Raw genomic sequence first — 15,158 nt, forward strand, 5'->3', positions numbered from 1 at the left:
CAATATTATATACTAAACTTTTTTTATAAATAGAGTTGACAGATTACTTGTACAGTAAAACCTTGGTTTGAGAGTAACTTGGTTTGAGAGCGTTTTGCAAGACAAGCTACATTTTTTCATTAATTTTGACTTGATATTCAAGCGATGTCTTGATATAAGAGTAGCTTCATGTCACAACTGAGTATAAAAAAAGAAGAGTCTCCTCTAAGTGTAGCAATATGGTTACATTTAATGAAGGTACAACATTTAATAACTCACATGGTTGATGATTTAAAGAGGCACATCTAAGTATGCAGGCATCTGGGGTAAAGCTGTCCACATAGACCAGCCTCCGCACCGCCATCGACGTCATCCCTTCCACGCTGCGCTCCATGAGCCCTTCAAGCCTGACTTTCAGATCGCTCTACTGCAGGGTAGTCTTCCCGGTCACAATTGCAGACTGACATCGGTAAGAGCCAGCAGTGCGGAGGATAGTCTATGTGGACAGCTTTACCCCCGATGCCTGCATACCTATGTGTGCCTCTTTTTATCATTTACCATGTGAGTTGCTAAATGTTGTACCTTCATTAAATGTAACCATATTGCTACACATAGAGGCGCCTCTGTTCTCTTTTATACTCTGAAGCTCCTGATGGATTTTGTTTCTAATGCCCTTGTGGAGGCTTCCATTTGTGGATGGACAGTTTATGGTTACACAACCTATCACATTGCTATAATCTTTTTATATGGACAATAAACGGAAGGATTTATAAATAAATGGTTGTGGAACAAATCATCTGAATTTCCATTATTTCTTATGGGAAAATTTGCTTTGATATACAAGTGCTTTGGATTACAAGCATGCTTCCGAAAACAAATTATGCTTGCAATCCAAGGTTTTACTGTACAGGGAGTGCAGAATTATTAGGCAAGTTGTATTTTTGAGGATTAATTTTATTATTGAACAACAACCATGTTCTCAATGAACCCCAAAAACTCATTAATATCAAAGCTGAATATTTTTGGAAGTAGTTTTTAGTTTGTTTTTAGTTTTAGCTATTTTAGGGGGATATCTGTGTGTGCAGGTGACTATTACTGTGCATAATTATTAGGCAACTTAACAAAAAACAAATATATACCCATTTCAATTATTTATTTTTACCAGTGAAACCAATATAACATCTCAACATTCACAAATATACATTTCTGACATTCAAAAACAAAACAAAAACAAATCAGTGACCAATATAGCCACCTTTCTTTGCAAGGACACTCAAAAGCCTGCCATCCATGGATTCTGTCAGTGTTTTGATCTGTTCACCGTCAACATTGCGTGCAGCAGCAACCGCAGCCTCCCAGACACTGTTCAGAGAGGTGTACTGTTTTCCCTCCTTGTAAATCTCACATTTGATGATGGACCACAGGTTCTCAATGGGGTTCAGATCAGGTGAACAAGGAGGCCATGTCATTAGTTTTTCTTCTTTTATACCCTTTCTTGCCAGCCACGCTGTGGAGTACTTGGACGCGTGTGATGGAGCATTGTCCTGCATGAAAATCATGTTTTTCTTGAAGGATGCAGACTTCTTCCTGTACCACTGCTTGAAGAAGGTGTCTTCCAGAAACTGCCAGTAGGACTGGGAGTTGAGCTTGACTCCATCCTCAACCCGAAAAGGCCCCACAAGCTCATCTTTGATGATACCAGCCCAAACCAGTACTCCACCTCCACCTTGCTGGCGTCTGAGTCGGACTGGAGCTCTCTGCCCTTTACCAATCCAGCCACGGGCCCATCAAGACTCACTCTCATTTCATCAGTCCATAAAACCTTAGAAAAATCAGTCTTGAGATATTTCTTGGCACAGTCTTGACGTTTCAGCTTGTGTGTCTTGTTCAGTGGTGGTCGTCTTTCAGCCTTTCTTACCTTGGCCATGTCTCTGAGTATTGCACACCTTGTGCTTTTGGGCACTCCAGTGATGTTGCAGCTCTGAAATATGGCCAAACTGGTGGCAAGTGGCATCTTGGCAGCTGCAGGCTTGACTTTTCTCAGTTCATGGGCAGTTATTTTGCGCCTTGGTTTTTCCACACGCTTCTTGCGACCCTGTTGACTATTTTGAATGAAACGCTTGATTGTTCGATGATCACGCTTCAGAAGCTTTGCAATTTTAAGAGTGCTGCATCCCTCTGCAAGATATCTCACTATTTTTGACTTTTCTGAGCCTGTCAAGTCCTTCTTTTGACCCATTTTGCCAAAGGAAAGGAAGTTGCCTAATAATTATGCACACCTGATATAGGGTGTTGATGTCATTAGACCACACCCCTTCTCATTACAGAGATGCACATCACCTAATATGCTTAATTGGTAGTAGGCTTTCGAGCCTATACAGCTTGGAGTAAGACAACATGCATAAAGAAGATGATGTGGTCAAAATACTCATTTGCCTAATAATTCTGCACTCCCTGTATACTGAAAAGAAAACTTTTACACAAAATTCACATACATTTAAACGATAGTTCCAACCAAGAACTTTACTTACCTGTTTGACTCAATTTTCAGTCTCCCCAGTTGCATGTTGAGTGACCTCTGAGCATTCTGGGATTCATGAGACATGGTGGAGCTGAGGGTGCTCACTCCTGATGTATGTACATTGTCATCATTTACTGCACTTGGCCCTTGGCTGGGCTCTTGTGTGGCGTGTTCATTGTGATCCTCCTCAACCTCTATGTCATCTGCTGGGTCACTTTCAGAGGTGATGCTAAAATGTGGCCTCAGTTCTGTGGATTCATAAATTATAAGTCAGATCATTTTCAGGATTGCATACACACAGATTTTTAATAATTCACTGCTACTTATTAATAATTTAATTATTGTTATTCAGTAATGTTTCATATTTCATATGTAGCTGAAGCTACATGCAGCACATACTGTACAGTGCTTAGGGACACTGCATCACTTTATGCTCCGTACACACGATTGGATTTCCCATCAGAATAAACTCCGATGGGTTTTTCCAACGGAATTCCGCTTAGGCTGTCTTGCATACACACGGACACACCAAATTCCGACTGTCGAAAAGGCGGTGACGTACAACACTACGACGAGCATAGAATAACGAAGAGCATGCGTCAAATTGTTTCCGAGCATGCAGTTGAAATTCCATACAGACGAAAGGAATTTCCGATAGAAAATGTTTCCGTCTGAAAAAAAGAGAACATGTTCTCTTTCTAAGTCCGTCTGCATTCCCGACGGAAAAAGTCAGATGGGGCATACACACGGTCGGAATATCCGATGAAAAAATTCCGTCTGACTTTTTCCATTAGTGAAGGAAATACTGTAGTTGGTTTACACCAGCTTGGTCCAAACAAACTATTTAAATTGAAAGGAAATATGGAGATCCGCTTTAACCCAGGTTACTATTAAAGAATGCCAGGATCAAGTAGGTGATATATCATAAAGCAAGCTGCTAGCATGCCTGTCTGTAGCCATTGTGAGTTTATACTGGAGAATATATAGATGGAGTTAAACAGCACTTAAGACAGGTGAATGAAAAAAGTACTATCCAATTTACTATAGTAATGAACTCTAATCACATATGGGATTTATAGAGTCAACAGACAATTGTTGTTTGACTTACCTGGAACTAATGTGGTAATGGCTGTTTGCACAGCCTTACGAATTATGCTGTCTAGAGCAAACATCCAGTGGGGCTTGATATTGTGATTTCGGAGCACTGCATTCACCTGGTTAAACAGAAAACATTCACTAAGCTAATGCTTCACTATCATTCAAGATCGCAAACATTTGAGCAGCAATTGTTCTACTGTGCAAAAGTGAAAATTAGTCTCTTGTAACTGAAGTACATCTGATACTGATCTTTTACAAAATTGTGAGCAATTATGAATGTTTGAACAAAGGAAAAGATGGCAATTTCTAATGTGTAATTTAGAAAAATGACTGCTTGCTTTAGGTAAATTTGTAGCTCTGTTTTGCATCAGTACTCATAAATGTATCCACTTGTACTAAGTTTCTTTAAATAACTGAACATAAAAAACTCATTGACACATTAAATGTCACAGAGTAGGCACCTCACTTAACTTCATGAGATGTGATTATAACATGAAAATGAAGGTCTGATATCCACTTTCCATTATATTGGGTTCCAGGGGTGTGAATCCGGGGCTAGTAGGGTTTGGTGGAGAATGAAAGCGTTCACTTAGGACTTGGAAATAAAGTTTCTCGCTTTAATAAAATCAACAAAGATGTCACTATCACGTGTCATGCTGCATGAATGGCATGATATATGCTATATCAGGGTAAAGAAAACAAAAAAAATGCAAATCTCATCCCTGTCTTTTAACAGCCAGAAAACAGCTCTTCACAATTTTTAAAAATGAAGTCCGTTCTTTCCAATAATCTTTCTTTTACTTACCGCATCTTGAAAGCCAAACAAAGCCACTTGGATCTGGCTGATGGCATGACTGTCAAAGTCCAGCTCAAGTTTCAGTTTTGACAGGGTTGTAGCTATGATTTTACGGTCAGTTGATCTTATGAACTCTCGTAGACTGATCACCAGAGTTGTTATATGGTCCCATTTTAATTTAGTTGCATCTGCACCCTATTAAAACCATATAATATTTAATTAACATGAATTACTAACAAATGTTCCTTACAAATGCAAATGGTACATACGAACACAATATACCTACACATTTCATACTGATTAGATTAAAGAGTAACTCCACTTTTGTTGGGGAAAAAAAAAAACATTACAGTCTGGGTGATCTATGTACATTGCAAGGATTATAACAACCTTTGTTGCAGATTCCTACTGACGTGGCAAAATTGGTTATATGCAGAGCACACCGCTATTCTGCCTGTGCTAGTAAGCACACACTTTATCTTAGTGAAATAATCTATCTTTAACCACTTAAGCCCCGGACCAAAATGCAGGTAAAGGACCAGGCCCCTTTTTGCGATTCGGCACTGCGTTGCTTTAACTGACAATTGCGCGGTCGTGCGATGTGGCTCCCAAACAAAATCGGCGTCCTTTTTTCCCCACAAATAGAGCTTTCTTTTGGTGGTATTTGATCACCTCTGCGTTTTTTATTTTTTGCTCTATAAACAAAAATAGAGCGACAATTTTGAAAAAAAAACAATATTTTTTACTTTTTGCTATAATAAATATCCCCCAAAAATATATAAACATTTTTATTTTTTCCTCAGTTTAGGCCGATACGTATTCTTCTACATATTTTTGGTAAAAAAAATCGCAATAAACGTTTATCGGTCGGTTTGCGCAAAATGTATAGCGTTTACAAAATAGGGGATAGTTTTATTGCATTTTTATTATTTTATTTTCTTTTACTACTAATGGCGGCGATCAGCAAATTTTTTCGTCACTGCGACATTATGGCGGACACTTCGGACAATTTTGACACATTTTTGGGACCATTGTCATTTTCACAGCAAAAAATGCATTTAAAATGCATTGTTTATTGTGGAAATGACAGTTGCAGTTTGGGAGTTAACCACAGGGGGCGCTGAAGGAGTTATGTTTCACCTAGTGTGTGTTTACAACTGTAGGGGGGTGTCGTCATCGATTGTGTCTCCCTATAAAGGGGATGACACGATCGATGCAGCCGCCACAGTGAAGCACTGGGAAGCCGTGTTTACACGCGTCTCTCCCCGTTCTTCAGCTCCTGGGACCGATCGTGGGACCCCAGCGGCGATCGGGTCCCGCAGCTTCGGACCGGGTCGCGGGCGCGCGCCCACGACCCACGGCTGGGTAGATGTACAGGACGTACATCTGCCCAGCCGTGCCATTCTGCTGACGTATATTTACAGGAGGCGGTCCTTAAGTGGTTAAGCTAAAAGGTTCACTGACCATGCATTCTTTCAATAACCAAACATCAACACCAGCCTGTTCTCATCTCAGCATCATAGCAAGACTCCCCTGCCGATGCCCATACAGTGTCCTTTTATTATAACAAAAGCCTTCACAAACCACAGCTGATTGGAGGAGGTCACAGCGTGTGACCATAGGAAGTGATGTCACAGCATGTGACCTCCTCCATGGGAAGCCAGGACACAGCATGGGGGCTCCACACAGCAAATGTCCATATATGGCAACAGCATGATACAATAATAATACAATAACGATACAGTAATAATTCAATAACAAAACGATACAGTAATAATACAATAACCAATGAACACAGTTCCTGATGAGGGGAGCTTATCTGCAAGTGTATGCTCATGTCACAATACAGTGTTGATCAGGCACAGAGAGATGACAAGAGCATATATCCGCTAAACCGACAATGCGCTTGCAGATTGGATGCATCCTACAGGCGAATATCTGTGCATGATACAGGGGCACTTTCGCCGGCCGACACCCCCACTCCACAAACACCCTTCTCCAAATCAGGAAGTTTATCTCAACCAGTCTCAGTCTGCCCCAGTCAGCTCTTTAGAGCGGGTGGCGGGAGAACCAACAATGGGTGACACAATAACAATACATATTAAATACATCTTCATAAAATTTCCACAACACTACCTTTTGTTATTCTGAAGAAATCCTCTGTGCCCCTGTGATAAGTGTGTCTAATGTGAGTGGTGTCATAATTGCACATGCACAGCACTAATGAGGAAATCTGCTGGGCCTGCATCACTTTAGTAGTGTTCCTATTGGGATTGTCTCACAAAAAATGACATTTTTGTTGCAGGGGATGCCTGAAATCTGACCTGTATCTAAGGCAGACTTCTGGGAAAATTGGTGACCCAATCACATGAGCAGGAAATGATTTTTATGGGGAGTAGTCAGTACACACTCTGTGTACAGAACAACTCCAGGTAGCCATATTGCACTGCAGTGACAGAAAATTACAGCGGCTGCAGATTGAAAAGGAAAGGTAATTTTTAATAACATTCAATTACAATATGACTTGTGTTGCAATTGTATACATATACATATATATATATATATATAAATTGATTAAATTATCAAATTATGAAAAATTGCAAACTTGGCAAATTATTGACTCATACAAACTTGACTTATAAAAAAAACTCTCCTATATACTAAGTCAAATAATAACCTGGAGTAAAAATGTCATAATGATACCACATACTGAATTTTCCATATTAAAATTGTAATGGATGGTATGTAGTCCTTGTCCCTAGTGTTATATGTATTCCTTTTAGGAATGGATCCTTGTCAGGATTTGTAAAAAGAGATGTGACTTTGTCTAATTTGGACATTTCCCTTAATGGCGGCAGCTGAAAAACTGACAGGAAATTGAAGTAAAGTCCCAGGATCAGAATCAATAAAAAGCGATAGGTCAAGCCTGACAGACATAACTGCGTGAAGTCATGATCAAGGTAATAAACAGGACACAAAACAGGAAAATGCAGTGACCCAAAAGGAGGAGGATTAAGGCTGCTCTGTGCAAGATCTGCCTTTTAATATCACCTTAGTCTGCATATAAACATGGAAAAGATTTTTGTACTGTAATACCTTTGATTGACATGGGAAATCAAAATAGGTTATGCTGCCATCTACAGGAAGTTGGGGCACTGGCAAACAGAAAAAAAGTTAATTAAACCCCTCTTCTACACAGAATGCCTTAGTTTTGTAACAAAGTAGCACCAAGGGCTAGCAAAAAACAGCGGGGTATGACCCATGTCTCTCAATGGACTCAAAGAAAAAACATTTAACAGTAAGTACAAAAATCTTATTATCTTTCTTGGTCATTGAGGAACACAGGAATTCAGAAAAAGTTGGAATGTTCAAAAGTAGTCCAACAAAGGGGTGGAAAACAGCCCTAAACAAACTCATGAGAGTGGGCTGGGAGCTGTCAGCAACTCAGAACTACTTGAAAGATCAACAGCCGAACTGAACCAGATGAGGTGAAATGCCTTGCAAGACAGAGCAAATTGCCTACAACCAATGGGAGGTCACATATGATGAAGCTGGTGCTCAAGAACAGGACAGACAAGGTCACTGCCAAGAAGAAATACTCCACCTAAGGAAACACTGAGCCTGAAGCAGCTAGAGGCTGTTAAACCCAAAAACCCTCCAAAACAGGTGGAAGCAACATAATTACATGAGGAGGAAATAGACCCATAAAGTGAGGTGGTCAACAGAAAAAAACCCACTGAAGCCTCGTACACACGCTCGGTTTTCTCGGCAAGAACCAGCAGGAAAACTGCTGGCAGAGCTTTCTTGGAGAGTAAACCGAGCGTGTGTACGAGGCTTTCAGGTTTCTCGTCTGGAAATCTGGCCAGAATCTCGACGAGAAAAATAGAGAACCTGCTCTCTATTTGCTCGTCGAGATTCTTGTCGGCCTGTTTCCCGACGAGAAACCCGAGAGTGTGTATACTTACCTGTTGCCGTGGAAACCCGCACATGCTCGAAATGACTTTGACGCATGCGCGGTAGCTTCCACAGCATAGGTAGGGTTTAGTAAGATGGCGGCGATGGCATCGAATGTGACGAGCGCATGCTCGTCGTACGCAATGACGTCACTGCGTTCTTGCCTTTAAAGAGAACCGCGGTTCTTTTGAAAGGTCTGTGTGTACACTCAGGTGGCAAGAGATTCTTGCCAAGAATCTCGTCGGGAAAAACTATGTTTTTTTCCTGACAAGATTCTTGCCCGTGTGTACAAGGCCTCAGACTGGTCTCTGGGAAAACAGGTGATTAGAGGGAACCTTGGACAAAATAATAATAAAGCAGTTCATAATAGAAGCCCCTGACAGTCAAAATTCGAAGACACACTCCAAACACTTAGGATGTATGGAAGGAATACTCCATGATAAAATGGCCTGGCAACCAATCTTGCAACAAGATATCCTAGAAGGTGAGAAACTTATAGCGTCATTTCCAAAAGGATAATTAAATAACCCCTAAGGCCAGAAGACAATTCAAAGATACCAACCCTGAGGCTAGACTGACTGAAAAGGGGATTAGGAAAAAAAAGAGGTACCTCTACAAGGGTGGGGAAGAAATTAAGATGATATTGCAATTTGTATAGTCACAAGGAGTACTCACAATCCTTCCCAGAGGGTCCTGCAACATCTAGACATCTTCCAACAGAGTCAGGAAACCAACTCATACTGGGATTCCCAGATGAAGAGGGACCTGTTCTGGGGAACCAGACCTAAGACCGACACATCATTCTGACACCACAGAACCTCAGAGACAACCCCACCACCCTCCAGCACACCAAGGTTGATTGACAGCCTCAGGCCCCGTACACACGACCGAGTTTCTCGGCAGAATTCAGCCAGAAACTCGATCGGAGCTGAATTCTGCCGAGAAACCCGGCCGTGTGTACACTTTCGGCTGAGGAAGCCGACTAGTTCCTCGTCGAGCCAAATAGGGAACATGTTCTCTATTTCCTCGTTGTTCAATGAGGAAAGTTGGCTCGCCGAGATCCTCGGCGGCTTCACACAGAACTCGACGAGCAAAACGATGAGTTTTGCCCATCGAGTTCCTCGGACGTGTGTACGGGGCCTCAGGTCCCGTACACACGACCGAGTTTCTGGGCAGAATTCAGCCAGAAACTCGATCGGAGCTGAATTCTGCCGAGAAACCCGGCCGTGTGTACACTTTCGGCCGAGGAAGCCGACGAGTTCCTCGTCGAGCCAAATAGAGAACATGTTCTCTATTTCCTCGTTGTTCAATGAGGAAAGTTGGCTCGCCGAGATCCTCGGCGGCTTTACACAGAACTCGACGAGCAAAACGATGAGTTTTGCCCGTCGAGTTCCTCGGACGTGTGTACGGGGCCTCAGCTGTGCAAGTTTTCATATGACACAGTGTAGAGGGAGATGTGTCCTTTCCCTCCACTCAGCTCCCTACTGTATGCTGTGCAGTGTGTAACATCAGCTACCCCCCCCCCCCCTTTTTCATATTTGCTAATGTGGGATTGTTTGTGGCAGATAAACTACTGGTACCAGAAGCTATTAAAGTACCTCAGATTGAAATATATTTAAGGAATTCCACCTAATGAATTTGGGTAGAGGTACGTAAAATGAGGCAAATGTAAAACACGATACTACAACTGCATTATAATTTTTTTGTGATAATCATCCACACAAGGTCAGCTCTGGATCTTCCCTAATCTACTCAGCCTGCATTTAAAGAGTAGTGTTACAGTATCAATGTTCTCCCGAAACAGAAAATTTTCTGCCAATCTTTTTGTACTCTTGCACTCAAGGTGAGTTATTACACAATGCTACTAAATTAAATCAGGAGTAGTGCAGCAGAATGTGTTTTGTATGGGGGGGAGGGTCCTGGATTTGCAACCAGTAGTAGACTGAAGAAATAATGTGCACCTCTGTTATACACAAGATAGAAATTATCTATACTCCAACGAAATTCTGATAAAGCCACAGAAAAACATGGCAAAAAGATACCCCCCCCCCATACAAAAATGCACCAAAACCTGAATTCCAACAATCCATTAACAAGGTCAAATTTGGCCAGATTTTTATTTACAGTCTGTTCAGCCTCTTCTTACCTGACCCAAAGCTTCCACCAGGTTTTTAACTACAGTGTCTTGGTCCTCAGTAAGGATGCGATGCAAAGTGGCTCTTCTTTCACTATCTTTCTTTAGCATGAAGAATCCAGGGTCTCGTTCCTCTGGAGATGGAGGGGCACTGTGATCTTCAAATTGCTCATCTGGAATCCTAATATGGATAACAAAATAGCATTAATGCATAATGTACAGTATTGTACAAGACTGCTGTTTTGTTTTGTTTTTTAATAGTGACCTTACTTGTCTAGAATTAGCATTTTATTTATCCAAGGATATGTTTTAAAAAAACAATGGGATTATCAAACTCTGACTCAGAATTCATATTTAGGATAAAATAGCACTATGGATCCCAGCAAATGCTATATCTCATAAAACTTTAGAACATCTACCGGTAATATTACTTTAGCAGATTTGTATAAGGTCTGGAAATGTTTACGAGGCTTGGGAGCCCTACTTTTTCAGGGATTATGCTGCCTAAAAATATTAGATGGTGGCTGGCCATACATGCATGACTGACCATTGAACAATCTTTTTAACAAAAGATCTTTAAAAAAAATATGCAAGCTTGCATTGGAAAAACTTGCATTTGTGTTCCTATAGGGAATAGAGGGATGCAGGCCTGTCTTAAAGCGGAGGTCCATCCTAAAAAAAACCGAAATAGGCCAAAAGGCTCCAAAAAAAAAAAAAAAGGTTATACTTACCAGAAATGGCTGTTACTAGGCAGATCGTCCTAATTTGCCACTTCCTATTCCGTGGTGATCGTCTCCCCCTCGCTTTGCCTCCTGGGAAATGGGGTGCGCTGTCTTCTGGGACTTGTGTGTGTCCCAGAATGCAGGCGCCCATTAGCAAAGCGCAGCGTAACTCGCGTATGAGCAGTAGAAAATCGGCAGTGAGAATGGCGGCGCCGGGACACACGATCCGGAGGACGGATTGGCCTTCGGTGGCCGACATCGCGGGCACCCTGGACAGGTAAGTGTGCTTATTAAAATTCAGCAGCTATAGTGTTTGTAGCTGCTGACTTTTAAAACATTTTTTACCTCCGCTTTAAAGTATATGCTTAGTAGAAAAAAAAATCAGCATAAGAGACACGATGGTGTTGATTTACTAAAGCTGGAGCGTGCAAAATCTGGTGCAACTCTGCATAGAAACTAATCGGCTTCCATTTTTTTTTGTAAAAGCTTCTTTGAAAAAGTTGAAAATAGAAGCTGATTGGCTACCATGCACGGCTGCACCAGATTTTGCCATCTCCAGTGTTAGTATATCAACCCTGATGTCCCTTGTGTTGCTGGATTCTGCCTAAAGGCCCTTTTACACGGGGCGGATCAGTAATGATCCGCCTCCGTGTGTCCGTAAGCTCAGCGGGGATCGCTCCGTAAATGCCTGCTGAGCCGTTGGATGACAGCAAACGGATGGATGAAAAAGCGCACATACGGTCCACACGTCTGAAAGGGGCCTAAGTTGAAATGTTCATCCTTCACTCCCCATTCCATCCACCTCATCGATTGAACTGCACTATAGCGTCTATGCAAAAAACAAAAAAAACAATCTATGAACAGGTGGATGACTGAAAGGTCCACCTCCTCCATTTGTAGATTGTGTTTTATTTATAAAAGCTATAGTACAACATCTATGAATGCAGGAGTTGGGCAGAAATTATGGGCATAGTCGGCACTCTTGATGAATGATTGGCACAGCTCACTTAGCTCTATTAACCCCCATTGCATCAGAATATTATGGAGGAGGAGGTAGGGGTGGTCAGAGGGTAAAGATTTCTATTTAACCTGGAGACAGCAGCAAGAGTGACACATGCCAAGTTTGCCATACATGGGGCATACAGTACATGGCCATACCAGCAGGTTGACTGAAAAAAACTGACCCGATTCCCTCATCCACACATTTAAGGTGGATGGGGTAATCCTCCCCACTATGTCATTGTATTCGGACTACAGAGAGACTCCCTCATAGATTAGCACTGCAATCTATCGTCTACTCTATGGCACCGATCAAGCTGAAATATACTGACAAGGCGGTTGAACAGAAGACGAGCAGTAGTTTGACTTTTGTTTGACCACAGCGGTCACACATGGATTAAAATTCATTCCGTCCCTGCCGAACTGGCTAAATTTTGATCTCTGCATGTATAGCTTTCATCTTTAAAGAAACAATGTTGACTAAACAGGAAAAGCTAATAAACGTTCTTCTTAGCGAGCTTATCCACTGAGCATCAGTCTGATGCTGAAGGTGCCTACACAATTGCAATTGTTTCTGATCCAACCAAAAATGCCCAAAGGAGGCAAACTGTCTGTGTAGGTACAGTACCTTTTTAGGGCGTTTCACCATGTACTAAAGATGGTATTGTGACAAATCATTCAGATAAAATGATTCTCTATTACTGCCAAGACTAGCCTAAAATCTGAGGTGACTCAAACTGGACATCTGTTTAAATTCATGCATATAATCTAAGCTGCATGCTAACAAGGATGTTTGTTTTTTGTATTCAGTGTGCTCATCCAGTAATAAAATTGGAGCAACATATTGCCACCTGCTGCTGCTTCTATCAATTGCATTTAAATTGGCAGCTTACACTAGCACATTAGAGAATCAGAAGAGATAAAATAGCTTCCTGTAATACATGGGTAAATCTTAGGCCTCGTACACACGGCCGAGGAACTCGACGTGCCAAACACATCGAGTTCCTCGGCCAGTTCAGCACTGAAGCCGCCGAGGAGCTCGGCGGGACGAGAGCTCCCATAGAACAACGAGGAAATAGAGAACATGTTCTCTATTTCCTCGTCGAGCTCCTCGTCGGCTTCCTCGGCCGAAAGTGTACACACGACCAGTTTCCTCGGCAGAATTCAGCCAGAAACTCGGTCGGAAGCTGAATTCTGCCGAGGAAACTGGTCGTGTGTACGGGGCCTAAGACAGCATCTAAGCATACTGAGAAAAACTCTCAGGGGTATATTTATTTAAAACATTGCAGATTTTCGTTGTATGAAACTGAATGTACAATTGTTCTGAGCTAATGGGGGATTGTTATTCAGCTATATTTCCTCCAAGCTGATTATTCTTCATACAGAAAATAAAGAATGCGTAAATGGGAAAAATATTCTACTAGATGAAGCCAATGATCGTAGGAAAAAAAATAAGAATTTATTTTGACCATAAACTCCAATTATTTTATCACACTTTCATCTCCCATAGACCTCTCCCTTCCTCATGTGTCTTCTACCCTCAGCCAGACAAGCAAGGCAAACAAAAAGACATTACATCTCTGTACCATCCTCCCTTCAACTTGTCTAACTCTCAAACTATCTTGTCTCCACACGTGGGTAACACACCTTCCTACTAGTTGCAGTTGTATTGTTCCACTGTTCTCCTTAATGCCACATTACTATTTTCGTGGGTGGGCTACTCTGCCCCCTTCCCTCCTACTATCTAATGTCTGCTTCTCATACAGTGGATAATGCCTGGGTAGAGGGGTGGGGGGGATGTGGTACCCTCACTGTTATGTTCTTTTGTTATAAGCCTGTTTTACTTCATCCAGGTTGCCTAGGATTGGAAGCAGGAGCACTACTGCACCTGGGATTTAAAACCTCCAATAGCCCCTCCCAAGTTCTAGAATTTAGGAGGACCCCACAGGTTAGACATTCTCATACTTAGTTACCCATTTTCCATACCAGGAAATAGCTTTCCCTACCCCCTAACCTATTTGAACTCTCCAGTCCCACCCTCCCCACCACCAAGTTCTAGACCTAGGAATGTTCTTAAAAATTGCTAGTATTATACAGTGTCCACAGCCACATCTAGGCTTTGCTTCAATGCACTATTATACACTGTGTCCACAGCCACATCTAGGCTTTTCTTCAATGCACTATTATACACTGTGTCCACAGCCACATCTAGGCTTTTCTTCAATGCACTATTATACACTGTGTCCACAGCCACATCTAGGCTTTTCTTCAATGCACTATTATACACTGTGTCCACAGCCACATCTAGGCTTTTCTTCAATGCACTATTATACACTGTGTCCACAGCCACATCTAGGCTTTTCTTCAATGCACTATTATACCCTGTGTCCACAGCCACATCTAGGCTTTGCTTCAATGCACTATTATACACTGTGTCCACAGCCACATCTAGGCTTTTCTTCAATGCACTATTATACACTGCTAGCCACATCTAGGCTTTGCTTCAATGCACTATTATACACTGAGTCCATAGCCACATCTAGGCTTTGCTTCAATGCACTATTATACACTGTGTCCACAGCCACATCTAGGCTTTTCTTCAATGCACTATTATACACTGTGTCCACAGCCACATCTAGGCTTTGCTTCAATGCACTATTATACACTGTGTCCACAGCCACATCTAGGCTTTTCTTCAATGCACTATTATACACTGCTAGCCACATCTAGGCTTTGCTTCAATGCACTATTATACACTGAGTCCACAGCCACATCTAGGCTTTGCTTCAATGCACTATTATATACTGTGTCCACAGCCACATCTAGGCTTTTCTTCAATGCACTATTATACACTGTGTCCACAGCCACATCTAGGCTTTTCTTCAATGCACTATTATACACTGCTAGCCACATCTAGGCTTTGCTTCAATGCACTATTATACACTGCTAGCCACA

The 15,158-nt window shown here is 41.8% G+C and overlaps 1 protein-coding gene across 1 annotated transcript in view; it reads right to left on the minus strand.

Moving 5' to 3' along the window:
- MAP3K5 (mitogen-activated protein kinase kinase kinase 5) overlaps positions 1–15,158 on the minus strand; it is a 236,192-nt gene that overhangs the window by 5,417 nt on the left and 215,617 nt on the right. Inside the window, exons 23-26 of the mRNA XM_040350503.1 lie at positions 10,495–10,663; positions 4,404–4,589; positions 3,609–3,714; positions 2,511–2,748 (exon numbers count right to left, since the gene is read on the minus strand). Coding sequence (XP_040206437.1) covers positions 2,511–2,748; positions 3,609–3,714; positions 4,404–4,589; positions 10,495–10,663 — 699 coding nt within the window. The remainder of the gene's footprint in view (positions 1–2,510; positions 2,749–3,608; positions 3,715–4,403; positions 4,590–10,494; positions 10,664–15,158) is intronic.

The sequence above is a fragment of the Rana temporaria genome, chromosome 4 (genome assembly GCF_905171775.1).
Source record: "Rana temporaria chromosome 4, aRanTem1.1, whole genome shotgun sequence".
Lineage (NCBI taxonomy): Eukaryota > Metazoa > Chordata > Amphibia > Anura > Ranidae > Rana > Rana temporaria.